The 27,683-nt window shown below is 37.0% G+C and overlaps 2 protein-coding genes and 1 long non-coding RNA gene across 4 annotated transcripts in view; 1 reads left to right on the plus strand and 2 right to left on the minus strand.

Annotated features, from left to right (window-relative positions):
- LOC308072785 overlaps window positions 1-5,509 on the plus strand; it is a 34,528-nt gene extending 29,019 nt beyond the window's left edge. Inside the window, exon 2 of the long non-coding RNA XR_013931786.1 lies at window positions 1-5,509. This exon is cut by the window's left edge and continues 19,057 nt beyond it. This is a non-coding gene — a long non-coding RNA (uncharacterized lncRNA).
- CPB1 (carboxypeptidase B1) overlaps window positions 1-26,946 on the minus strand; it is a gene marked incomplete at its 5' end in the record, with an annotated part of 83,292 nt that extends 56,346 nt beyond the window's left edge. The window contains one exon of the mRNA XM_080410122.1: window positions 26,849-26,946. The remainder of the gene's footprint in view (window positions 1-26,848) is intronic.
- AGTR1 (angiotensin II receptor type 1) lies at window positions 2,316-26,963 on the minus strand. 2 transcript variants are annotated; one of them, XM_080410126.1, is made up of 2 exons: window positions 26,849-26,963; window positions 2,316-10,946 (listed from the first exon to the last, which is right to left on the minus strand). In XM_080410126.1, the coding sequence occupies exon 2, from the start codon at window positions 10,891-10,893 to the stop codon at window positions 9,814-9,816; it is 1,080 nt and encodes a 359-aa protein (XP_080266252.1). In that variant the 5' UTR covers window positions 10,894-10,946; window positions 26,849-26,963; the 3' UTR covers window positions 2,316-9,813. The 2 variants fall into 2 exon arrangements, with proteins under 2 accessions (XP_080266252.1, XP_080266253.1); XM_080410127.1 differs by lacking the exon at window positions 26,849-26,963 and adding an exon at window positions 11,776-12,957.
- Window positions 26,964-27,683: the final 720 nt, after the last annotated feature.

A 27,683-nucleotide genomic window follows, 5' to 3' on the forward strand; every position in this document is an offset into this window, starting at 1 on the left:
AAACCACCTTTCCAAGCAGATGGATCAAATTCTTGGTTCCATCATTTTGACTTAATCTATTTTGTGCTGAGCTGCCCATCTGATTGCACAGTGTATATGCCATGATGATGCAAATAGTTCTCTTGTGGTTGCATGCTATATTTTAACTTCTATACAAGAGGAAATAAAATGATTGTTCAGATGCTATTTTTACTCTGTTTCTAAAATTAATGGTAGCATGTGAGACTTTTTAGAACGGAGTGTTATTCATTCAAGCCAATAGTAAAATTCCAGCTGACGTCAGCATGAACAGAATTCAACCAGTGTTCATGCTTGTTTGATAAATTTCTTTTTCACCACAGTACTGCTCCCTGTATTCTTAAAGCTCTTCAGTATTGTTGCATGTGATTGCATTTTTCTCTCTTCCCCCTCTCCCCAGTCTTAAAAATGTAAAGTCTCAATTAACAGGCTAGCAATTTATAATCCTGTCCATACAGCAATACCATTTTTGATGGAAATAAAACAGATTTCAGTACTGCACTACAGAAATCTTAGGAGAGGTGTTTGGACTGCAGTGTTTGCTCACAGGAACAGCTGCGACAGGTTTATGGCCAATGTTTGCAGAACTGCTTTGACTTCTCTAAATCAATGGCAATGGTTGCTATTAAAAGGTGGAATTTGAAAGTCAAAATGTAGATTATCAAAGGATTTAAAGTGTACTTAAATGCACGCTTGCAACTTTGATTCTTGTAATGCCTGAGGATTTACACTTTTCAAACAGCCTGCAGTAATATTGAGCCTCCAGACAACTTCTGCCTTTTAGATAGGTTCTTAGTTTGAAATCTACCCACTTTTAATGAAAGTAATAGTGTGTAATGCAGCTCTAGGAACCACACATGCATTGACTCATCTTCAAATATTTCTTGTTCTGTGTATTTTGTGATTTCCCTCTACTTTAAAAAAAAAAATATTTTATCTCCTGTTACTTAGAGGTACTCTGAAGGAGGAATACATACTGAAATGACTGCCAGCAAAATCCTGTCAAATGCACGGTCAGCAGAATGAATAGTAGACCAGAAGTCTAGTTTAAATTAAAAAATGTTTAAATCACGATTTGGAACTTGTGTATAAGAATGTTTGCTTGTTTTCAAATTTGGTAGAGACCTCCTGAGAGAATTGCACTATGGTTTGGGGAAATCAGACATTTCCTAAATGTAAACCATATAGAGAAAGTCTTAGATTCCTTTGTTTTCTGTGAAAACACACATTTAACAACAATGTGGGATTAATGTGGTTATGAAGTGCATCCTTAGTACTACCCATGTGTTTTTCTCCACTGTTATAGTGAACTTAAAAGCTATGCATGAAATATCCTCTGTGAGTTGGGACAAGAACATACAGTAGGAAAAAAAAGTTAAATGTAGACATGGTTAATTAAATACAAGGCTTTGCCAAATAAAACAACCCATAGCGTATTTTAGTGCATATTTGCAGCATGCTAGAGTGTAGCAGTGGTACATATATATGTGCTGGATAGCAGTATTATGTATTATCCGTAAACGTAATACTGCAAGCATTTCAGGTATTTCATTGTGGGGGAAATTTAAGGATGTCCCTATCTACAGTAGGTTTTTTTGGATATCTGTGCCTCCATGGCTGTATTGGGCCAAACGAGTAAACTTTATTTGCAGTAAGTGAAACTGGGTTCATTAACATGTGCTGAGCACACTAATACTCTGTGCAGGTTTGTACGTTGGGGGTGATGATCTGCTTGTAGCTGGAAGTTATGGAGCTTTGCAGTGTTGATCAGCTTATCCTGTGATACAGGCAGATCATCAATCAAATGATATCGCAGGATAGAGAAAGGCATGTTCTGTCATGGAATAACCTTGTCAAAATACTTGAATTAACTTGACAGAAAATTTAGCCTTTAAACAGCTCCAAGATAAGCAGTGAAGTATAAGGAAAATTTTATCTTGCACATGAAGTTTGCGGTTGTCTTCTGGGCTGGAGGTAAGGTGTCAAAATTGGAATATGCCTTTAGATTTTTATTTTTTTAATGTACTGTATACTTTCCTAGTGTCTTGACACTATCGTGATTCAGTTCCACGTTTACATCTGATGTGGACTTGTGGATCACAGTAATGAATGTTGACATTTTGGCACTGATCTGTCAAGCTCTTGAAACATTTGAAATGCACGTTAGTGAGTGGTGAGTCCCACAAGAAAACTGAAGTTAGGTGCTTGGAGACCACAAGTGAAAGAACTATAGAAGCATATCCCTTCATAGAATATTATCTAGACTTACTAGGAATAAGTACAGTATTTTTCCAATAGACATTTAAGATTTTCTTTAATTAACAAAATATTGAGTCACAAACCTTGTTTGATCAAAACAAAACTACGTGCAACTTCAGAATTTCTGGGGCATGAGCTGTGCAGATAATTTACATTTTCATTTAGAATCCAGTGTTCTTGTCAGACTCTGTACTCTGTTCTGCTACCTGTGTTAGGAGTTAAAGCTAAAAACACAGTTATTTGTAGGTTTGATGAGGAACAAAACTTGGAAGAAACAATCTAACCATATGGTGTGAAGATTAAGTTAACCCAACTCTTACTGAAAGTTATTTTGGATTGTTTAATATTTTTAGTATTTCAAAATACTATTGGTCTGGTGTAGATGTTTCTTGAAAAATGCTTACTTTTTTTGGCACAGTTATTCTAGACAGAAACCTGTCTAAAATGTGATAGTTTTTTTCTGAAACAGTGGTGCATATCTACTGTCTCTACGCAGAGAAATTCAAGAATCCCAGACACACAATTTTGCTGTATTTAACAAGTGTTGTATAGTACAGTCTAGTACATAATGTAAAGCATGCCTTTCTGCGTACTACTTTACATTTCCATCCAGAGTAATCATATCATAAAACTCAGGTTCAACATTAAAAATTCTCTAATAAGTGAAATTACATCACGTATACATTTATTTATGATCTGTCTTTGACAGATATCCCATGTATCATACGCATTCCCTCACTTTATAGGCGCTCTAACACAGAGAAAGGGCTTTGGGTCTGCAAATTTTTATCATACTTGGGAGTTTTTTTGCAGTACAAAACTGAATCCTTATAAAAGCTTAAAAAAGCTACTTAAATTAATAAAACCTTGTGAAAACAAACTTTAGATCCCTTAGTGTTTCATAGGTGTTCAGCAAAATTAAATATACATAGCACTACTATAACATATACTATATTTCTGTGAAATTATTCTATTTTTGTTTTGGTTTCTGGTTTGTTTTTTCAGGGTGGTTTGGGTTTTGTGGGGGGTTTTTTGCATTTTTTTGGGGTGTATTTGTCTAGCTTGTGATAAACTAAGCATGAGGAGTTCAGGCTAGGTAGGCAAAACTCATGGAAGCCTATCAGTCCATTGTCTTCCTTCTCTGGGCATGTAATTATCTCATGGGTTTCTAATGCATAATTTTACTTTTTTTTTTTTTGAAGGAAAGGTCAACAGTGGCAAATCAGCTGCTAATCACTTATGTGGCCACTGACTAAAAGTTTGTGGTTATTAATTCAATTTCATAAAAATGGTCAAGTTTAAGTTTGCTTGAGAGTATTAGTTGGAGATGCTTGAAAGTCTCCGTGTGCATGTGTGGGGTTGTTCCTAACCCATAACATAAAAACTTTCAGTATTTTCTTTTCTACTCTTTTTGTTTTCTTATTGTCAATGAGAGAGAAGCTTTTTGGCTCACTTTAAAAAACAATTTTATTTTTTTAAATTAATGGCAGAGTGAAATATCTTCACAGTTTTGTATTTGTTCAGCAACAGTCTTTGCTTTCAACCCTATTCTAACAATTGTCACCCTCCAGTTAGGCTGCAAAGCTCCTTGGGATTGTGTGTCTGTCAGGGTATGTATACCTCCCCCTTTACTGGGGCCTGTGCTTGAATGTAGCATCACAGCACTGCCAATATATAAATTTTGGGAATAACTAAAATACACAGAAAATAAATAAGGTATTCAGTAGATAATCTATAAGAATTTCATAGACCCAGCCTTTAACTGTTTTTCACTTTTTCCAGTGTGTGACACTATAAAACAGAGTATGAAGTAGGGTTTACTACGGATATGCAAGATTAAATTCAATTTTATTTTCATACAAATTCAAAATGGAAATATGGGATCCATTTTACCATTCTTCTGACAAACAAAAAAGCACTGATTCCCCTCTTAGTATGCTGGAACCTGATCCCATTTCCACTGAAGCCCCTGTACAATGTGGCACTGCATAGAAACACCAAAGCTTATTCCAAGTAAGTAGTTATATTTACAGCGAACGCCCAGCTACGGGCAGCCTGAGCCTGGCTTTTCAGGGTCATTGTTCATAATGTAGCATGATCCTGTATTTGACACGATATTCTGGGTAAGTCTGTTTCTAGAATTTAATTTAGCTTCTAAAAAGCTACACCTAAATTCTACTTTAAATTCTAACCTGTACATAAGAAAATTAGCAATTTGTTAAGTATCCACTCAAAGGAAACTTCAGCTTAGCCAGTTCTGGCAAACACAAGTGAATTACTGCACTGTTGTTCTACACATGGTTTTGGAGCTAGCGAGGTATCCTTTCCGCTATGAATTGCAAGACACAGCCTGTTTGTCTCAAGAGTTTAGGTGGAACTGGGATAGACTTTGAATTAAAAGGAATGAGGAATGGTGGTATAAAATATTACAGAATTAAATAAAAATAACTTGGTAAGGATGTTATTGCCTAAGATACATAGCTATAGATACACTGATAATAGTGTAGATACAGTAATACACAAACATATCTCTTTGCTTTGGAGTCGAGATGGCTTTCACAAAGACATCTGTTGACGATATGTATGTTTTTAATAATACTTCAGACAATAAAAGTTCTTATATAATAGTAGTGAACTTCTACAATATAAAACTATCTCTACTGAAATAGAAAACATTAACATCTACCACTTCACAAACGATTCTGTGACTCTATGGTAATATCTAGTTCTTGTTACTTAATTTACCAAGTACTTCTAAAGCTGCAGGCCATGGCACTACTCCACTAAAAAGATCGCACAATGCTGTTCTTAAATGTGATCTGTACCTGTTTCTTGAGTGTCTGATCACATCTGCAGAACTTGCCAGTGACAATGAGCTTGACAGCTCTGCCATTGAGGATTTGTTAGTTCAGCCTTGGCAGTGAGGTTGCTGTTGAAATGGACTTGATTGATAGAACAGTCTGACCACTTTGCACAAGCTGGTGGGATGATGGTCTGGCCAAGCCTGTAATATCATGTAGAACAGCAGAGCTGGGGACCCTGACCTTGTGAGTGGGGTAAGAATGGTCTGATATGTTCCAAACTGAGCAGGACATTGTTAAGAAACTTCAAAAAGCCTCTCAAAACTTTCTGAAAGATTTTACTACTTAGCTGAAAAATGTATTCTTAGGTTCTTTTTTCTTTTTTTTTTCCCTTAAATCTGTTGCAAAACTAAAATTAAGTATTTACATTTAACACTAAATATTTCCAAAATCAGCAAGTCCCTGCTTTAAGCCTTCTTCCACACCCTCCAAAGTATTTGTTTCTCCTTTCCATGTCAGAATTCTCCCTGGGAATACTTGCACTTTACTGAAAAAGGAGGTCAGTAAAAGGTAAATCATTGCTGAAGCTATGCAAGCAAAACTAAACCAAACCTGGGAATCCTACTGGATTCTTCGCTGCTGTCACAGTTGCAAGTAGATGATGAAAACCATCACCTAAATAGTAATTCGGTTCAAGGACTCTTGGCCTCAGGCTTACTCTGCAGTCTCTTAACCACGTAAACGTGAGGAAATTTGTAAAACTGAGAAGCCAAATTAAGCCCCATTGTAATGGTTTTGTTGGAATTTGGGTGAACCAGTGCAGATTATATAGTACCCTTTAGGACAGGCATATAATGGGCAAGCAAGCAGAGAGTAGAACATGAACATGAATTGTATAAAATACTATCACACAATAAATATAAATAAATATTATGCATGTCCATGTCAAACATAATGTGATTTAGTAATTATTCTGCCAGCAGAAAGAAAGTATTCATTCAAGCAAGTCAACAGAATTTAATTGTGACAGAACAGGAACTGTGGTGCCTGTATTTAGGGCTATATGCTGTCCCCATTAATACTAGCTTGAGTTCCTCACACCAGGAAAGCACAAGGACAGATTAAGGATTTGTCGAGTACTTTTATTTTGCTCACCTTGAGAATGAAATTGGATACTTTTAAAAATAACAGCACACTTTTGCATCTTAATTAACTTTATGTTCTTCAAGATAATGGGAGTTTGTTCATAGCTAGTTCTTATTTTGATATTAAGAGGTCTCAACCTGAAGTTGCCCAAAGGTGGCAAAGTCATACAGAGCCAAACCTTATTCCTTTCTCTGTTAGCAAGGAGTAGGTTCTTGCACCAAAGGATACTCTGGCCATCTCCTACCTGCCCCTCAGTTAGGGACCTTGCAGCCAAGGGTCCACAAAGGCCAGATCCTGTATTCTCTTACACTGCTGCTCTGCATACCCCATGCACAAGTCTCTCGTACAGTATTTTCAGCAGGCAGGTGGGCAGGGGCATGTAATGCGCAGCAATGTGTTTCTCAGCACCTGCACTGGTCATGGGTAGATGCATGATGGAAGTGGTGTGGGTATGCAACAGAGACTCTTCCGTTAGCTGTGAGGCTGGGACTCTGTGGGGATGCCTGAAACTGCACGATGTGGCTGTACACAGTAACTCTTTGCTTCGAAAGCATCTGCTCTCTGCTGCTGCCCAGATAAAGCTGTTGGTGAGTTTTATCTCTGGAAAAAACTTTTTTTTTTTTTAGGAAACACTAAATTAGGATCCAATTTATTTGGCAGGTGATGACCTCTTTCCTACCCCTTAGGAGAACAAAAATGTCCCAGCATTATTTAACAGCAGCTTTGCCTTCCACTTTCTTTGCCTGTCAGCTCAGGGTCAGTCTTGCCTTCAAAGCACACCAGCTGCAATCCCTTCCTACCTTTCCTGCAGCAACCCAGCCAAATGTGCATGCTCATGCTTTTTCCCCATGAGGCAGACAGGCACAGGTGGCACCAGCAGCCTGGGATACAGTCTCTTAAAAACACGGGATCTGGCATGAAATGATCAAAACCACTAAGCAATGGATTCTCTGCTGTAATACAGTCATTTTTATTGTTTGTGGTCACTACTGGTTTTGCTGCTTTTTCTTCTCAGTGATAAATGAGTCCTTTCAGCTAAATACTCAGTTATCACTTGCACAAATATGCTTTGATTTTTATTTTTATACATACATATATTTCTTCCCTTTGGGATGGCTTTTGTAGTAATGCATTCCATGTTTTGCAAATGATCTACTTCTGTGGTTGCTGGGGACACTGGATTTCAGTGACCAACGGGATCAGCAGGTGATGAGGAAATGCTAGCTTAGCCCCTGTCAAGGAAGTGTAAGGCCCACCAGATGGCCGAGTTTGTATTTCATTTCCACAGGAGTTTTGCCACGGGTAAGGATCTCCAGAGCCATCAAGAGGCAGGGGAAATATTTCTATCTCTTTCTGTAACAAATTTTGAGATGAGAAACAAATTTGTGGCTGCATCCAGCAGATGGCAAGCACAGCACGCTGCATTATGTCTGAGAGCACTGTTTCTGCCATGGGAAACTCCCCATGCTGCTCAGCATGTGTACGCAAACAATATCATACAGATAAATGGCAAGCTCTGTCAGTCCATCGTCAGCTTACAGGGTGCTGAGACAGTGGTACTGTTCTGTATGCGACTTATAATGCATGTGATTATTGCCATATTCATTTTTAACAAATGGCTGTCTCACATGTAAGAATAGATGTAAACTACATATAAAGCATTCTATATAATAATTGTGTCATTAAATGACACATTCAGGTTTCAAATTCTGAGATGCTAGTCTGCAATTAAATTAATGCACTTTCATTAAAGGTTCAAAGTTTTTTGTAAGATGCAGCTTTAGAAGTCTTACTGAATCCTCACAGTGCCTTGTGACATATATAAAGATTGTTCCAATTTTGCAGCTGGAACAAAGGCAAAACTGAAGACACTTGCCTTAAAATAAGTGAATGAAAGAGCAGGAAGAGGCAAAAGATTCCCAGACACTGCTGTAGTCCTTTTTTTTTTTCTTTTAAAATTATTAAACTACAGAAATAACATTTTTGTTGTTTTGATTTAAAATAATTCCCTAAAGTAAAAATAATTTAAAATATTTGTGTATATGCAAGAGACTGATAATCAGAAAATAAGGATAATTCAACCTGAGACAGAGACACATTAGATATACAATTGTCTAGATTATAAATATTGCAACGTCTCAAGGGTCATGAAGTTGTCTATATTCTTAAGTTTTGTTATGGCAAAAAGCATTTATGACCTCATCTATCTTTGAAGACAATAAATGAGTGTGATTCAAGAATAAGTATTTTCTGGAATTCATTATTGGAGGTAAAAAGGATGTATGAGGATATCATTAGTTGAAACTTCCTACAGTGCTTATCACCTTTCCCCCCTCATTTGTATGGGTAGTTTGAACCAGACTTTTGTTCTGATTTATGCTAGTATAAATTTGAATTTTTTTCCATACATATAAAAAAAGGTTCTACAGGAAGCAAATTCTCTAGGCTTAGTTATGCATAAACAGAGAGAAATTCCATAAAATCCAAGAGTAAAGTTTGCTCTCAGATGTTTTGTGATGTGACTAAAAGCATTATTAGTTAAACTGCAATGAAAGTATTGTCACAGTTTTGCTTAACATAATGTGAGTTTATTAAATGTCCAGGAATTTGAAAAATTGAGTAGTATTGGTTAGCTAGTAATTTCTCTCATTGAGTGCCCTGGTTATTATACAAAAATAGTTTGCAGCTTTCTGATCACCTCTGTCCCAGAATTCAGTTTTCAAAAACAGACTTTAATTCACACAGGGTATGGAATCAACCCCCTCCATAAGTAATGTTCTTCAAAGTCAGCATGGCATATTATGAGGAAAGGTTGAGTGAACACCATTTTTGTGTGTCTGTGTATATATATATACTTTTTTTTAAACCGCTATAAAAATACCCACTGGGATATAAATGTAAATTTATGAAGCAATGGTTGAAATCTACGAGTAAGAATATAAATCTAAAAATATCTTCTATATTTAATAAATATGCATTTAATGGAATATATTATTATGAAAAAATTGTCATTTTAAAAATGAGAAATAGTAGCATAAATCAGAATAAGACCAATTTCAAGGACCTTAAATGTCCATTTGAGTTCAAAATTGGGCCTCTATATGGCATACATTTGAAAATATATTATAAATAAGATATTACATTTGTCATTAAAAAAAAAACCCAACAAAACAAGCAGTGTAGCTCCATCAACTCCTTGAACAAAATTTGGAATATCTCATGTAAGTGCATAATGGGTCACTTATAACTCATGTAATTTATACAAGCTTTTCCTTTAAAAAGACATCTGAACTTAAGTTAGGAGTTTTTTCTATTCTTTTGTAGTTCTGAGTTAACAGCAGGATGCTGGCAGAAACTCTGGCGTGCCTGTCCACCATTATAAACAAAATGATAACCAAGCAATCCTCTTCACAATGTAAAATAAAAGGCCACTGCTAAATCTTTACAGTGTGATTTCTCTGAGGTGATCTGATGTTTCTGTAATGAGCAGTAAGCTGTGATGGTCAGGGCTGCAGATGAATTTTGTCGTTCTTGCTGCTTCGTTCACGAGGTCGTCAAAAAAAAAAAAAAAAGTATGTTACAAAACACATCACTCTGTGTCGAAAGGCCCAGCAGTCTTTTTAGTGTGCAAGCGTATATTATCTGGTGGCCTATATGAGAGTGAGCTCATTTTTGTTGTTAGGCTTGGATGTGCACTGACATTTGGTGGAATGTATTTTATTAGCTGAAGAAAGTATTTTTTAAAGTTTTTTCCAAAAAAACCATAAAAAAAAGGATTCAAACAGTTGTTAAAGTAAGCAATGCAGATGGTGAAGGGCATAGCTGTATCCACAATATCAGTGATTTTGCAGTCTGTTATTACGTGTAATTGAATTAATACATCCAGAAAAGTGAACACTTGATGAGGAATCCAGGAAAAGAAGAAGAAAAATACTATTGCTACAATCATCTTAAAAATATCATCATTTCTGGTCTTATTTTTTTGAATTTGATATGCCTTCTTCAGGGTCTTCCAAATTAAGGTGTAGCTTGTTAATATGATCAGAAAAGGAATTAAAAAGCCCAGCAAATTTTTGGATAAACCTAACCCCACCCGGAGCGTTGTGTTATTGTTGTCATACCGAAAACCACAGACTGTCATGTTCAAGTTCTCCGCAAAGAATATATTACGGTGAATGATGACGGGCAAACTGGCCACACCGGCAAGAAGCCAGATAGCAATGCAAGTTATTCTGGCAACAAACATGGTACGTCGAATTCGGGACTTCACTGGATGTACTATGGCTAGGTACCGGTCAATACTGAGGCATGTGAGGAGGAACACGCTGGCATACAGGTTGAAACTTATCCCTGCAGATGCTAACTTACATAAACAGTTGCCAAAAGGCCACTGGTACTCCATGGCTGTGTAGGCTGCCCAGAGTGGCAGAGTTATTAAAAAACACAAGTCAGCCAGTGCCAGGTTTAAAAGAAAGATGCTGGCTACTGTTTTTAATTTCATGTAGCAGTAAATGACAATAACGACCAGGCTGTTCCCAAATATGCCTATGATAAAGATGATGCTGTAAACAGTTGGAACCATAATATAGATGTAACTGTGCCTTCCTGAAATGGGACAGTCGACATGGATTCTTTTAATGGTTTCTTCAGCAGAGTAATTTGGAATCATTTTGATCTTTTCAGCTGTAACCTAGTTTCAGGGAGAAATTATGAAGTTTACACCTAGGAGGGGAAAAGAGGAAGAAAATATTATTCATTACAAGGATTAAAATTTTTTAAAGTTTCAATTAAATGTCAGGTTTTTGTGTTTAACACAATGTGTCAATGTCTTTGAATTTAAGATATTAATTAAAGACTTGAAGCCAGCTTCAAGTGTTTTCTTTCTATTTTAATATAGACTTTGCAGAATAAAACTGAGTAAGAATGTTATGTATTGGCTGATCATCATTCCATTCTTTTTAACATAAACAAAATCAACAAAGTCCTTTCAATTAACAAGGTTCTAATTTAAAATAAGACCGGTTAGTGAACGTATGTCATAAAAATAATAGAGATTCAAAATAGCAGATAACTAAATTCAGAAGAGTCTTTAGGTTATTTTCTTTCCATAAATAGGTGATGTATATAATGAGCAAAGTTACTCAAATATCTCAGAAACTAAACTTATGCACTCTGAATACTATTTCTTTCTGTAAATGCAAGGTGTAATGCATTAAGAGAATAAGTGAATTCAGGTTAGGTATGCATTTTGATCTCTGATGTGAATCACTACAAATTTTTTTTTTTTTAAATATTTACCTTAAGCTTTTGAGACTTTTTTTTTTTTTTTTTTTTTTTTTACAGTGAAGACACTCACACAATCTAGTGTTCTGTTGTACCACAAATACTTTAAAGATTCAGAAGTTACTTAACTCCCCATCTGGCTTGGAACTATGGTATTTAACTACTAGTGAGGGGAAAAAAATAATCTGTGATGTGCTGATCTGCTGCATATTAGTAACTGTAGGAAGAGTTTAAGAAGGGCACAAGGGGGAACAACAATTCCTCTTACCTGTTCAGTTAACGACAAAATTTATGTATCCAAGAGTTTTAGTCTTAGTGTAGGAAATTTTTTTCTGGACTGTATTAAATGAATGGCAACAGTATGAAACCTCCTTTACAGGGCAACTGTTCGGTTTGCCAGGCCTTGTGTGTTCTGCAAGAACGATTTCCTTATTAATGACTTTTGACTTTAGGAAGAAGGTAATAGACTGTGAGTCTGATACTAAATCTTTTCCAGACTCTAAAAATAGACAATCTTTTCTCAAAAATAGTGGATATTTAAATAATAATTATAGGGAGTTACTATTGCAGTGTTTATTCCTGTCTGCAGGATCTTGACAGCTGTCAGACAAACCCAGCTCGTGCTGCCTCAAACAGAGATGAAATGAAATACATTTGCTTTAAAAAAAAAAAAATAATCAACAAAACCCCAAACAACAAGCAAACCCCTTATAAATGTAAGTCACTTTTATATATAGATAAATATACACACCCTAGGACCCTGGGTAGTACAGATGCATTCAGTCAGAAAAGATGCCTGTCATTATAGAAATATGGGCTATGCTGTTATGGAGGTGGTGGCTTATTATTTCTGTTGTTCGGTACCGATGTTCCAGTTAAATGCAGAATGCTACTTTAAGTGTCTGACATGTTCTTGTTCTGAGACAAACCTTATTCCAAATGGGTTGACTTTTTAATAGGGAAGAGGCATGGATATGTCCTGGCAAAGCCCATGCAGGAAGTCTGAAGAGAAGCCAGGAACTGAACCCAGAATATGGGTTGAAGACAGCATCTTGTGAGCAAGGTCACCTTCTGGCTCTAAATTTATGGTTTTAAAAGACTCAGTATTTCTCTATCTTAGCTCATGTTCTATTACCTGTTTGCATTAATAACCTGAGCTTCATAATAAATGAACAAAAATAATTCGTTTCCATAAAGGTAGCAGGGTAATTTCAAGATTTAGGTTCTTGATAATTCTGTCAAGTTAGGAATATCTATTGATGTGGGTTTTATTAGTTGCATTCAAGATGTGCAACACGACACATCCTAGTCTCTCCAATTCATTCTGTGAATTAGTCTTGTTGCCTCAGTTGGTACAGATACCTCAAAATAACATCAGCTATTTTTGCCACGTTTATGAAGTTAACAAGTCGGGCAAATACTAAGAAATGTACAACATTCTGATCATGTGTGACAGCGTAATACATCCTGAGCAAAACTTCCTAGCTTTCAAACTGTGACAAATCTAGAATATATGGTGTTTGGCTCTGCAGAAGATCATGCTATCCGTAGGACAGGGAGAACAACAACAACAAAAAAATCAGGATAAGTCCTCTTATCTCATCCCTTGGTTGTGAAAGTACCCACAGAAATTTGACAGTGACTGATACATTCTGCAACATCAAGGTCTGACAGTATTTGCCCTATCCCAGCTACATACCAGTGCTGCATGGTCTCTTCATTATCATAGCCTTCGCTCACTTACATACCCACTGAGATTACATGCCAGAGCTTTGCACTATGAAACTGTAGTGAAGTCTCTACTAAGAAAATCACCACTGCAAGTTAGACTTGCAGTAAAGTAGATCAGGGCCCAGTTAAGGCTGAGCAGGACCTTTCTCTGTGACTAGATGAACAAGCTGGTGGTGCTATTTGGCAAGTGCATCCTGCTCTCTGTGTACTACCTGGCAGACTCAGTTGCTAAGACTAATGCAGCTGACGGTGAATATTCCCCCTTCAATGGGACTGTTTCTGTGCAGTGCTAGGTACCAAGGCACTTTTCTTGGTCAATTCATCCACCCTTGGTGTAGTGTGTTTCATTGTCTAACTTCCAATTTCCCTGTTCTGACTACATGGTGGCCTGTACTTTTTTGTGCCAGTAGTAGCTTTAGTTGATGCAATTAATAGCATATGTACTTTCAAGAAAGTGTAATAATGATTATATTATGTTTTCAGAAATGTGATAACTGAGTTGGGTAAACTTGTGTCTGACACTCTAAGGTACTGAATTCCCTGAGCTTATTTTAGAGTGCTTGGGAATTAAAAAAGGCAGAACAATTCCCATGAAGAAACAGGAAATTGGTCAGGAAATAGTATGATACTTCAATTTATCTGTGTAAACCTTCCAGAATTAAAAGTTCTGGTAAAACACTGAAGTCACTGGAATTGTGCATAAGATGTGTTTTTTATGTTTTCAGTTTTAAATTATACTAAAGAATTACAATCAATAAAGAAATTATCACTATTTTCAGCAAGTGAAAAGGAAGCACAAATGCATAATGTAGTTGCTTTAGTGTAAATAAATACAGATTGCCATATGTATATCTGAAAACAGCTTGAATGTTACGGTGAGAATGAACCTCATGAAAGCCCTACATTTGAAGCACAGTGAGGAAGGCACCGATAATCCCAAGCTGAATTTCTAAATTTCCTGGAAATCTTAAAGTTTCAGAGCTAGCCTCAGGTAGATCTGCTGCCTTGAGGATATCTGTGACTTCACAGCATTAGGAAAAGCTTCAGCACAGGAGAAGTCATCATTTGTTTTGGAAGGCAAGGGACCATAGCAGTGCGCAGTGGTGCGACAGGGCAGCCATGGTGATGTGAACTCCTTACGGGCAATGATTTCTTTTCTATACCACTGTCATTTTTGCTGTTACTCTCACTTGCCACAGCTTACCTGCTTGTCCCAGGATCATGGTTATACACGTTTTATGCAAAGCAGATACTTCTACATTGGAAGTACACAGATTATTTAAAAACATTACAGAAATAGATGGCTGGTACAGCTTTATGCTGCCAGAATTCACCAGAGCAGCTTAAACCAGTTAAATGCAAGTTTTGAAACTGTGTGCATTGATAATTCCATTTAAAGAATCTCAAATGATCTGAGTTAACATAATAATAATTGGATCATTTTAAGGCTGATACACATGGAGCTTTTTCTAAGAGGACTGAATTGATGCAACCGTGAATGATGTGGCAACATCAATCTCAAAGCAAATTATCTGGTGAGCAGCAAACCCCTGTTGTACGTTACTGTCCTGTTTGACCTTTTATCTTTTTTAATTACAATGATTATAATAAGTCACTGATAATGAAATGCTTCAGACTGCTCTACCAACTATTATTCACCACTCTGTTCATTGCTTCTGTTGGGTGAACATGCGTCCTAATTAAACTGCCTGTGGAAACAACAAGGAATACTGAGCTCATGCAAGGTAAACAGTACTTTGCCTACCGAAAGATAAGACAGCACTGATTGTGGCTTTCTGTGAGAGCTTAATCAGCTATAAATAGGTAAGCAGGTGTCACAAGTCAGATTTTAAACAAAAATGTGGTTTTGATATTTGCTTTGACAAAGGCTAAATAAACTCAGGCTGAGCAACCCTGCCACAGTTTAGCCACCTCGCCATTAGGTAATGTGAGGATTTTTTATTTCTGATGGTAGGTGGATTATTTGCTTTTCTTACAAATGAGAAGATATTTCCGTGTTTGAGGACGACTCATTCTATTTTTATATAAAATTACTGCACAGGGAGAACAGAGGCTGAAAAATGTTGGGAACAATGTGTTCAATGTATTAGCTATGTTTATTTCTTTCTGGTGGCATAAGCTTTTTTCCTTTATCTTGAGAGTTTAGTCCCATCCTCCCTCTTTCCCAATTTCTTCTACCTTCTTCTAATTGCTGAGAAACTAATGACACTTCCCACATGCTTTATTTCACAGCCTTTTTTATTTTCCTATCCAGCAGAATCACCCCCTTTATCCTCATTGCCTTAACGATTATAACTACTTCTACTTTGTATGCCTATTTCAGCATCATCTCTGCTTTTCTGGAGTTCCTGAGCAGTACCACTGTGAAGCCATAAATTTACCTTTCTTCTACCCCTTATTTCTGCTGCCTCTCTCCTTCTAACAGTCTGTGTTCCCCACTCACAGCTTTCCTAAGAGTTTTTAGTCCAGAGTTGATAGGTGCATTGTGGAGGGTGAGAGAAATGCAAACACTTGGGTAAAAAAAGGCACATAATTCAATCTACTGTGGCCTTGCAGTGTGCTTAGGCCTGCTGCGTTCACTGCCACTATCTTCCACAGAGGTCAGTGTCTGACTTCATGGTAAACGACAATAAATCAAAATGTTACTGAAATGGAACTGCAATAGGCAGTATAGGACCAGAGCACTGTCTGTATATCAGGTCACGAGCACCAAGAACGGAAAGCGAGCTTCAGAAGATCTGTATTAGCAACTGTCAAGCTGGCTGTTGCTTTTCCAGTTTTGGATCGGGAGGTGGTCTGACATGAGAACAAACAATTTGCAGGACCTTGTACTGGCCTGTGCTTTTTCATTTAATAGCTGTCCTCCCGGTCAGTCTTCCAGGAAGCAACTGCCAGTCTATTGAAATGGCTGTTAATTTTGTGGTGTGGTTTTGTTTTTTTGTTGTTGTTGGTTTTTGTTTGTTTGTTTGTTCTGAGTAAAGTATTTTATCTTTAATTCTCTAACCTGTATGTGGATTCTTTGTGCCTTCCCCTTGCAAGAACTGAGGCTGGCCTGCTTTGTTTCTGCTGGCTCTTTATACCTGGAATATAAACTGCCTATGTTCTTTCTAGGATCTGGTTCTTCTATAATATCAAAACTCTAAATTGCTTATTAACTTATTTTGTGCTACCAGAGCTAACTGCTTTATGTACTCTGACCTTCCTCCAGCATACTTCAAAAGAGTCTGTCCTTCTGTTTATTTGTGGGTTTGACAAACCTTCTGTGGGTTTGTAATTTATTCTGAAAAGAATGAACATCTCTCTTGTGTTTGTTTTCATAGACTGCTCTCATTAACTTTCCCTTCACTTCCCAATTATCTTTCAACTGTACTCAGTTTCAGTCATAACATTTATGTGAGAAAAGGACAGATGAAGGGGCTTTTTCCTCTGGGAAAAATCAATGCTGGTGGGATGACTGAATGGTGGAAGTGTGTGTGTGTGATTTTGAATGATGGGGGCGGGGTGGGGGGAATGTAAAGGAAAAGGAAAGTAACACAGTTAAGCACAGTGACTTTTAAATCGCTTGGGTTTAACTCATATATTTTGACCACTAGAGGTCTGTATTTCCTATTTTAAAATGATAGATTTGCTTTATATTCAAGTACCACCACTTTCAAAATATCCTCTTCCTTCGAGATTATTTCAGATGCAAACACAAGGCAAAATACCCACCATTGAACTTCTACATTTATATAATGTACTAGAATGAACTATTTTAAGTTTATTTTAGTATGTACTAGCTTATATCTAATTTCCTTTATTCCAGTGCATTCCTGGTTTGGCTAACCTTCAGTCCAGTTCTTGTACCTGTAAGTCATGGAACAAGTTCCTGATATTTTTTCAAAGACATATGCAACTTAACCTCTCTAAAGTTTCTGAGCCAAATTAAGAATATTTTTGAAGGGAAACTAAAAGTATAGTTTACTTCAGTAATGCAGATGGAAATACAGTGACACCTACTCATTAGAAAAAAATACTACTTTAAAACTAACTAGGAATGTTGTTAATCATACAACTTTTTTTTTCCCCAAGGATCAGCCAGGGAGTATTCTTTAAAGTAATTCTAGGCAAGTCTAGGTTAACTTGACTCAAACATGTATTTCCCTTTTTGGAGGAAGATACTGTTATTGTTAAAAATATAATTTCAGAACTACTTCTGATCCCTGCCCCTCTTCTCCTCCCCCCCCCCCCCCCCCCCGGCCTTTTTAAAAGGGATTTAAGGAATTTTTGGAAATTGAAAGGCAATGTGGGCCTACACATTTTTTATCTAAATTCCAAATGGTGATTTTTAGACTTCAGGTGCTGTATATATTTCATGAATTGTACATAATTTCACAATTGGAAAATATAAGCATCTCTAACACTTTTAAGCTCTCTTCTCACCTTTTTTACTAATATACCTGAGTTTGTCATTACTCCTTTGGTCAGTGTCTGTTACTCTGTCTCAAATTATTTTTTTTACCTAAATAGTTCTCTGATGCTAGTAAAGGCAAACAGCTTTCAATCCAGATAGAGAAGGCAGGCGTTACTGTAACACTGTTATGGTGACATTTATTTTATCGAAACTAGTAGATGAGAAAAGTAGAACAAAAAAAATTATATTAACATTAGTCTTGTGCCAGACACGTAGATATAATCAGTGTCTTGTCCTATATTTATGTCAAATGGCTTCTACAGTGTCAGCGTATCTATGCACTTCAGGGATGTTTGAGTATGAGCATATGACATTTGTATCTTGAAGCTGCTAAAAATAGGAGCATTTACAGAGAATAGAAGTGATATGTAGAAATAGAAAACTAGCAGGCAGTTGGCTAGATTTAAAATGCAGAATAAAGAAAACAAATCTTTGCATGCTCAAGGACTTTGTGTTAGAAATGGATGTGGCAAAAAATGGTGTAAAGTGAAAGGCCATCTCTACAACGCTAATTTACAGGGCTGTGCAGAAATAACGAAAATCTGAGCACTTTGGGGGGACGTTAAATGTTTCATAATACTACAATGTAATACATGACAAAATTTTTGCATGCTCTTTGTAACAGCCTACAGTGTAATAATGTCACAGTTATAATTCTAGCAGTTGCAGCAGCAGTGAAAGTTTGGTAATTTTTGTGTACTCTCTGTACGTACTCTCATAGTACTTACAGAGTCCAGACACATTGAAAGTATTTCTTCCTGTTACTTTGCTCTTTTGCCAAAGTTAACTCTGCCAATTCCCTTCTCGTGTATGGTTTCTTTTTTTTTTTCTTCCCAGAAATCCTTGGGAAATCCTGATGTACATATTGCTATAAAATTTTACTTGCAGATGTTAGTGCCAAGGCAGGATTGCTCAACCTCACTAGAACTTAGGGGTCTAGTGAATGCTAGCATACCAATGATTAAGGGGTTTTTTTGTACAAAGATTTGTTGACTGGTTGATCCACACAGCACGCATTATAGTTAGCCAAAAGTCTTTCAGTTGACAGTAAGTTCCAGTATTTTAGTTTATAGGTTTTATATTTCAGATCCTTTAGGTCTAAAAGTAAACACTGTTTTCTGGGAGTTTTTCCTCTATAAACATGTAATTTTTTTCTCTGCTAAGGGGATGAAAAACATTCTTGAGTTCAATAAATGTAGAACTGGACTCCAAAACACTGAAGGATTAACCATTCTCGACACGCTGTGTATTTATCTAATGTCTTGGAGAAGATCAGTGAGGTGGTGGTTTTAAAGATCACTGGTTCTGGCTTGACAGTGTACCTGATACTCCAGATATCTTAGATTTTTTTCCACACAATTTTCTGGTCTCTTTCTTTCATGTTTATCCATCAGAGCAATCTCTGTTTTCTTTCTTTGACCACAGCTGCACAAATGTGTTGAAAACCCTCTGGTGTTTAATATGTCTTAAGAAATGTGAACATAAAATTATCTGCACAGCAGTTAAAACTGGAAAGATAATTAAACAAAGTAAAATATATTTCTAGTTCAGTACTTCTGAAACTGGACATGAAAACACTGAGCTTCAGAAAAGACGCCTGAAAGGTGAATCTCCACGTGATATCCCCTTGTGTCAGTCACCTCAGTTGCTCTGCCTTGACAGGAATGAAGATCGCCTTTTCCTTATCTAGGTTATTAAACCTATAGCTGAATGAGGTTTTTAAATATGAAAATTTGTTATATCAGGATGCAGTTGCTCTTCTTGTTTATACCCCAGCGTAAAGAATTGCCTCTTTCTCAGAGGCTGAAGACACTTGGACATATTAAGACTTTGAAATGAAGGCATTAACGATTATCATCAATCTAGCATGGATTTTTGCAGCTCTGTTCTAGCCATTAGCTTTACCAAAAAGGAAATTTATGCCCTCCTAGGTGATAAAAATGATCAATAATCAGCAGGCTATCCTAAAGTCTGCTTATCAAGGACATGTCATCTCCTCATATTGCTAACAATGCTATTTATTGCACATTAGATGCCAGGAAATAAAAGATAAATCTATTCCAGGTCAAGGTAGGACTAGAATTTCTAAGGTTTTTAGCACTGACATGAAAAGATTTTTTTGAAAGGCAACACAATACAAGGTACTGTTTTATTATGAATATACAGCTTACTGCACATTTGTAACTTTAGATTTGATGCTTGGTTATGTAGTATCTTTAGGGTATTTGGATGTACCCAAAAGAGTTAACACTTAACAAGAATTAAGCCATCAAGTCCCAGAACGAATAAAAGTGAGATTAGTTTGAGCTGTGAAAGGTTACATGCTGCATGGTTACTTTCTCTGAATGATAGTAAACAAATGGATTAACACATTTCCTTTATTGCAGCTGGAATTGCCTATATAAAATATAGTGTGCCCCATGTGATCATTTTTAATAAAAGACAGAAATCAAATTCAGGTTTGTTAAGCGAGTGAAATAATTTGATGAATTTTAAGTTTCTATTCTAATAGCTTAGTTCCATGGAATAAGAAGTTTTAAAGTATCCTTTTTTTAGTTACACAGCAATGTACACAAATGTAGTTTCTGGATACCTAACCACACACCCAAAATTTCTAGTGCTCCCATTTTTTCCATATGGAATGAACCATAAGCTTCTACTGTGAACTCCTCCAACCTGAGAATAAGGGATTTTATATTCATTCTGCGCTTGATCCAAATCTGTATTGCAGCCTTTTGTATTAAAAAGGCTGTGGAGAGGGAAGAGAGCAAAAAATATTACTGAAATAAAAAGCACTGCTGAAATCCCTTATGCCCTCTTTAACAGAACAGATTGGATACAATGTGTGAGATATCTTACCTCCTTTCAGATCATATATAAAATCACCAGTTGACCTACTGGACATTTCATGTACCTATTAATCTGCCTTTAATGTTATACAGCTGTCTTCACTGAAGCTTGTGGGTGCCTCCAGAAGTATACCAAAATAGCAGTAACAACTGTTCCTCCTTCCCAGCTTGTAGGAGAAATACTGTGTTATATTACTGTGATTTCAAGCACAGAGCTTAATAAGGGGTTACAAGACATTTTCCATGCTGTTTTGTCTCTGGTCATTCTTATTTCTTGCTGGAGTGATTGTCTTTGTGCAATCAACACTGAAAGAGCTTTTAGTTTCACTGTCCAGATCATCTCAGTATTAGTCAATGGCTTCACCAGTCAGTAGAAGGTAGCTATCACCTGGAGAGTGGCCTTTTGAGGGGAATAAAGTCTGTCTCCACTAACTGCTATGAATGTAAGATGGACCCCTTCTCTTCTGCTGTTCAAGGAAGAGGTGATGCTCTGAGCAGCACAGAGACGTCTGAGCAATTAGCTTGTTGCTTTACTGTTTTTTAACTACATCTGAATTTATAGAGACAAGTTTCAGTTCTAGATGCAATTTGTGCTAAGAACTGCTGAAGTACTGGCTTTGACAGGATGAAACAGCACTCGCAAATAAAGATCCTTTACAGAACTGAGGATCTTTAGTTTTGTAAGCCTCTTTTGAAATTCAGAACTATTGAAAAGGTGTCAATATGATTATCAAACTGAGATCACCTCCAGTGCTCAAGGAAAGGCAAGGCAGGTTTCCTGGATTTCTCTTCTTATAGGCTGATCTCCTTCTGTGATTAAACCAGCCAATTTGTCTGTACTTCAGCCACTTGTTCCCTCTCTAGTTTCACTGAGGCATCAAGACACTTGCCTTGCAGCAATGCTGGGGCTAGCCTTTTGATGGAACATGTTCCCACTGCGAGCTTTTTATCTTTAAAACTTCTTGAAAAGTGTGGAGTGTACAAACGTAAAAAATCCTCTAGCAGAAATGATGCATTTCTGTTACCAAAAGGCACAGTCTGTTGTAAAAAGGAATCTGCTTTTGCTAACTTAAAAAAAAGCATGTAGTTACTATGTGTTTTTACCATGTAGATGTTACAAAGCTCCTGAAACTCGGCCAAACTTTGGGAAACCTACCCTCACTGGAGAGGATGATGCAGCTCCTACTAAGGTCACTACAGACTAGGTCAGGCAAATGCTGGAAGTCTCTCATGCAGATTGTTGCTCTTCTGGTGTTGTGTGAATGAGTTTTCAGAGAAGCATGATATTAAGGGGATAGGCAATATGGAAGATGCAGACAGAACATTTTGGATGGGTAGAGGAAAGAGACTGGGCTTTGCTAAGGAATCCAAACACAAAGGTTTTAATGAATTAGATGCATTAGGAAAGAGAGAGTTAGATCATCTTTTGTTAAAAGACACAATGAAAATTCACAGAATATGGAAATTATTTTTATACAGTAGAAAGAAGTGAGAGGTTGGTAACCTCATGAATTACGTATCTTACTTTTGGGAGCCAAATGAAATCCTTGCCTCTAGAGGTTATTATTTGGTTATTGTTTGCATTCTGGGATTTATCATTTGATGATCACAGTTATGGTGGAAGTAATGTTTTGGGATATTGAGAGTAACAGCTATTCATGTAGACTATGGCTTACAGAACTGAGACCCAAAACATTGTGTCTTATGGGGATTCCTTACTCATAGACTGTTACCCCAGGACATGAAGACATGTGTACATATTGGCTCTTCCTCCCAGTTTTTGCAGCATATAAAACTCTGACATTGTATTTTAAGTTGAATGCTAAAATATTAGAAATGTGCATCACTTAACATGGCTATTGGCCAAAGCAATTTCTGCAACACAGGCTCTTCTTCTACAGGGATGCGGTGCTACTTCCACAGGCAGCTGTGAGAAGCAACAGGTACACAGTTCACTTCTCTAGACTCCACTGCCTCCCGTGATGAAGACTCTCCATACTCACTGCTTTTATTGATTGAGGTAAGCCAATGACAAAGGTAAATGGTTATATCTTTTAGTTTACTATGGGTAGCTGTACTGCAATGGAGTGTGTCTGAAATGAAACACACTGTGCCATGAAACCTGGGCCTCTTCTGCTTTTTGGTCCAGGGAGAAAAAAAATGCGGTGAAGGATAAAATGCCTCTAAAATTATGTTAAAAATGTAAAAATAACAAAATTACATGTGCCATTAAAGATGGAAAATAAGTATAATCATAGAGAGGCAGACAGAAAAAAAATAAAAATATCAGTGTAGCCCGTTAAGGACTGACTATAAGAAAGGGTCTTACAATCTACTCTGAAAGTCCAGGTACTGAGTGAGGTCAGTAAGTATATGCTTACCAGCCTCTGGGTAAAAACAGGTAAAATTTCCATAAGTTTACACTCCTGGATACATTAGTGGTTGTTGATAATTTAGCAGAAAATGGGATTTCATGCATCCCAATTAGAAATGATAATGTTCTAAAATGGTTAATGCATGGTGACATGCTCACAGCAATATCCAATCACTGTCAGAATCTTATCTTTCACTAGCAGAGACCACAATAAAAAATGTAATAGAAAGGCCAAAGCTGCAATTGTTTCCTCATGAAAGAAATTGCCTATTTCTGGGACAAAAGGATTTTTTGTAATCTTTTTCTATTTTATAGCTTTACTGTGAAGGACTCAATCAGTGGTGTTACTAGTATAAAACTACTGAAAGTGATGTTTTAATTAGGTTTCCGCTGCTTCTTCTAGGCAAAGATGTTTGTAGGAAGAAGGGTAGGGGACAGTTAATTACTTTGTAGACAAAGATGGGAGGTGATAGGACTTTGTGGAACTTCAAGTTAGTCCAAATAGAGGCTTCCTTGCTTTGTCCTAGTAGTTCTGTTTACTCAGGGACAAGGGTGCTGTCTTGCCTACTCTCCCACAATCATGTTACTCTTCTGCTAAGCCAGAAGATGCAGAGGCAAAAATTAACATTATGTATGTAGCTTAAGATACTGAACAGCTTTTCTTAGTTAAAAGTGAGATAATAACCTGATGAGCAATGAACTCTGCAAGGTAACATTACTTCTGCTTTTCTGGTACAAGGAACTGCCTTTCTGTACTTTCTTGTAAAATAGTATGAAAGGTGCTACGGGAAAGCTTATGTACATGGATTTGCTCCAAGTTGTGCAGCAAATGAGTGATGTTTTGATGTGCTTAGAAACATTCTGATGTGTGTGAGGCCTTACCTATACATTAACCCTCAAAAGACGTTTTCCTGCCACGAAGCCAAATCATCAAGGTGGAGCCATGATGCACCTAAGTGGTCTAGAGGCTTAATATGTAATCTCTTCTGCAGAATGTGCTTTTTATTTTTACTTCCCCACCCTCCTGCAAAAATAGAAGGCAAGTGTAAATTAATGAATAACAAGCTTTAGACATGCACTGTGCAGAGCAATACAGTTAAATCTGCCAGAAAGTGAGAGAGAAAAGAAACACATAAAATTCTCTGCTTCTGCTCCCGGAAATTGAGAGATCTGTCTCCACAGTGTTCTACTTTCTAACCTAATGGAAATTAGATGAGTTGGATGAGAGTAGTTTATGTTGCACATTGTGATCTAAAAACCTCTAACAAATCACATCCCTGTTTCTTACCTACCACCAATGTGGTTAAAGTGACTGATAGCTTTTGTTCCGAGTAATGAAAATGTTAACTGAAAAAGAAGCAAACACACAGATGCAGCATGTCTACGTGGACACGGACACACCAGTGTCTAAAGTATCTGTCATGTTAACTAAACCAACTAAAGTGGAAGTTTTTATCATTACATTTCTAATACCATGGCTAGTGATTTCCACCTAACTTCCCACTAGCCAAAGTGTTATGGCTTTGGGAAAAATCAACTTCATGTTGAACGTTTTTTTTCTTTCTTTTGACTTTGTACTGAAAAATAGCATTTGGCTTACTGGGGAAGCAAAAGCAAATGTATTGTGGATTTGTGCAAAGAAATGGATGTTAGGTTTCAACACTTTTTGTTCAGAGGAAGCTTTGTCTTCCATGTGTCATAATTCAGCCATACGTAATAGGATTTGGTTCACTGTGTCTGATTGAAACACTTGATTACTTTCCTTTTATATAATTAATTTAGATATCCTTACAGTGGGAAAATATCACACAATGGCAATACGCCTCAGAAAAGACTTTTCTTCCTTGAATGAGAATATTAGGAACAGCCTGGAGGGAAAAGTTAAAAGATTAAAAGCAAAGGATCAGCATGGAGGCTTCTTAATGAATACCTCATTAGGGTCAGAGAAAGGGAACCAAAGGCAGAAAGGAAAGAAAACAGCATGAGTAACTGGTAAAGTACAAGAGTTTATTCAGACCATCAGACCAAAAAAATCTTTTAAAATGGTAATGCAGCTAAGCCCAAGAGAAGTTAGTATCATTGTAACTGTTAGTAAGTATAACATGGAAAACACAGAGGCCCAATTGTGCTTTCACTTGCACAAAATTCCTGTTAAAGGCAGATCATTATGAAGACTAGAAGAAAATTTGAGTAGCCAAATATAAAGACAAACAATGTATCTGTGACTTTTGTACAAGTCAATTGGACTAGTGAGATGCTAAGGGGTTAATCAAAGAGAATGAAAGGTCAAATACAGACACCTTAATCCATGTCAGTGTGAAAGGTATTATCACCCATGGAAAAAAACAAGACAGTGTGATCCTTCATGCTTTGTCTGGAAGGCAGCACACTTAATAGAATGATATCAAAATAGATTTTCTGTCAAATTTGTACAGCTTGCTTCCTGTTTTTTCCCCAAAGTAAAATATATTGCTCCAGTAAAATAAAATTCATTAGTGAACCCTCTTTACTGTCCTGGCTCTGAGACATTCCTTGTGGATACTAAGGACCAGCAACAGAGGAAGCAACCCCCCCTCAACTTTGTTAAAAGCCAGAGTGTGAGCTAAGCTATGATACTGTGTATCAGTGCGTCCCCAACAAAGTGCAGTCTTAATTCTCAAGCAAACTGCACAGATCCCTGGAAAGGGTAACACGGTGCTCTCCAAAAGGTGCCACATGAGCTTTACTTTAATTACCGACTGAGCTGAGCAAATGCTTGGATGTGTGGCTGTCCTGTCCTGACATTACTTTTTTTGATGGTATGTTTAAGAACATGGAACAGCATTATAAAATATATCTGAAAGCAAAATATTTTTGAACCCTTTTAATTTGAAGTGCTGCTTAGGAAGGCCATGGGTAAAGAAATATCTTCTACCTGAAATAAAGCCTGATTTGAAAAAAGAAAAACTGTAATTGTCTTACCATGGTAAGCTGCTAATAAGAAAGCCAAAAGGAAAACACTATAGACAGAAATCTAACAGCAGAACGAGAGTCCCACTCTGAAAACGCATGTTGATTCCTGTCCTATGCTTTTCATTTCTGATTGTTGTACATTAAGCAAAGAACCTGAGGAGGGAGGAAATCCTGAGCGATGTGAGTGGTAGCAGCCTAACTCTTAGGCTCAAAATACCTCAGGGCTGGGGGGGGGGGGGGGGGGGGAAGTGTAAAAATTTTTAGGCTTGGATAACAAGAATGAGGGGAGAAAGGAGAAAAGGCAAAAATCAATAGAAGTTTATACAGAAGAACATTAAAAGGTACACATCCTATAGACTTGGATTGGGAGGGGTATGCATGGATCCTCAATAAACAAGTTCAGGCTGCATCTTTGTACGTGCTGCCTGCTTCAAGTGAAGAGTCTGACCAGGCTGTACTGATGCTAAAGCAGGGTGAAATGGAAGATAACTGCCAAAAAAGTGTCTTCTAAAGGAAGTAAACTAGTGAATTTTCTCCCTTGAATAAGCCCTCTAACATAAAAGTACAGCTGTTCAGTGGTTTTCTGTAATGTGTTACTATTTGTTTGGGTCCCTCTGAGCTAGAAATGCTAAGGCACAGTACTCTCATTCAGTGTATCCCTCTCAATTTTCAGAAAACTGAGGGGACTCAGGAATGGTGTTTTATTTTCTATTTCTGTTCCTATACTTCATCTAGTGAGCATTCATTCCACTAGCCAACAATCTATCAGTAACTGACAAACTTGTATGACCTAGAAGTAAAGAAAGGAATAGGTGAATTAGCTGAAATTAGGTGTTTGGTTAAATCATTCTTTATTCTAGCCATAACTCTAATTATAGCTTTCAACTCAAACAGTGAAATACAGTCTAAATGTTGACCTTGCCCAAATTCAGTACCAGTTTCTTTAGATATTGCCAGTTACCTTTTGCTGTAGCCCACTTTTTGTCTTGTCTTCAATCATGCCACTCACTGATGCATTGCCAATCTGATCTCGCCTTCCTGCTGTGAGGTCGGCTTCAGTTATTACCCATTTTCTGTGCCTGTAAGAAAAATGCTACTCAACTACAATAAAAGGAGATAAACGCCACAAATAGTAACCAAGCATTCCAGCTAGCGTTGTTATATAGCAGATACCTGGACGGTTTTGCTATCAAACAAAACCCAAATGGAATGAAAATTGTAAAAGACACCTGACAGCCCAAAATTTGTAGTTCTTTCAGATGATGGTGCAACAGAGAATGCTAACAGCATGCCATTTGGAGCGTGATATTTTCCTACCTTTAGTTGCAATTCACTTGAAAGCTCAAAGTAATTTTAGTATAATCCATCATTTATCTGAAGATAAGGCCATAAATTATTAGACCAGCCATTCTATTTCATATGTGCTTTGTCTCAAACAATCACTGCTGTTAGGACTTAGCCAAGATAACCTCTTTTCACTTGTTTGTTACAGCTGAGGTAAAAAAAAAAAAAATCAAGTTCAAGTATCATAACTCCCCTTGTTTGTCAGATTTGTTAAATTCCCTAAAATGTTCATAAATGACATAGATTCTTCTAGGGTACATCTGTCAAATTATTTTTTAGAAGATGGTACAGAACATGGTACAAGTGGTCTGAGCACAATGACTGTCTATTGGTGAAAGTGATCTTAGGAGACAAATTGTTGATGGAAAGGGAACTAAAAGAAATATTGTGGTTAGCAAAAGCATACTAGCTTGCTTTTCACTGCAAGGTTTTTAGGACCAGAAGGAGAAGAC

This window comes from Falco punctatus (genome assembly GCF_963210335.1).
Source record: "Falco punctatus genome assembly, chromosome: 13".
In the NCBI taxonomy this organism is placed as follows: Eukaryota; Metazoa; Chordata; class Aves; order Falconiformes; family Falconidae; genus Falco; species Falco punctatus.

What these genes read in the sequence shown, in the direction of transcription:
- AGTR1 (XM_080410126.1), bottom strand. Translation starts at nt 10,893, where the DNA reads ATGATTCCAAATTACTCTGCTGAAGAAACCATTAAAAGAATCCATGTC.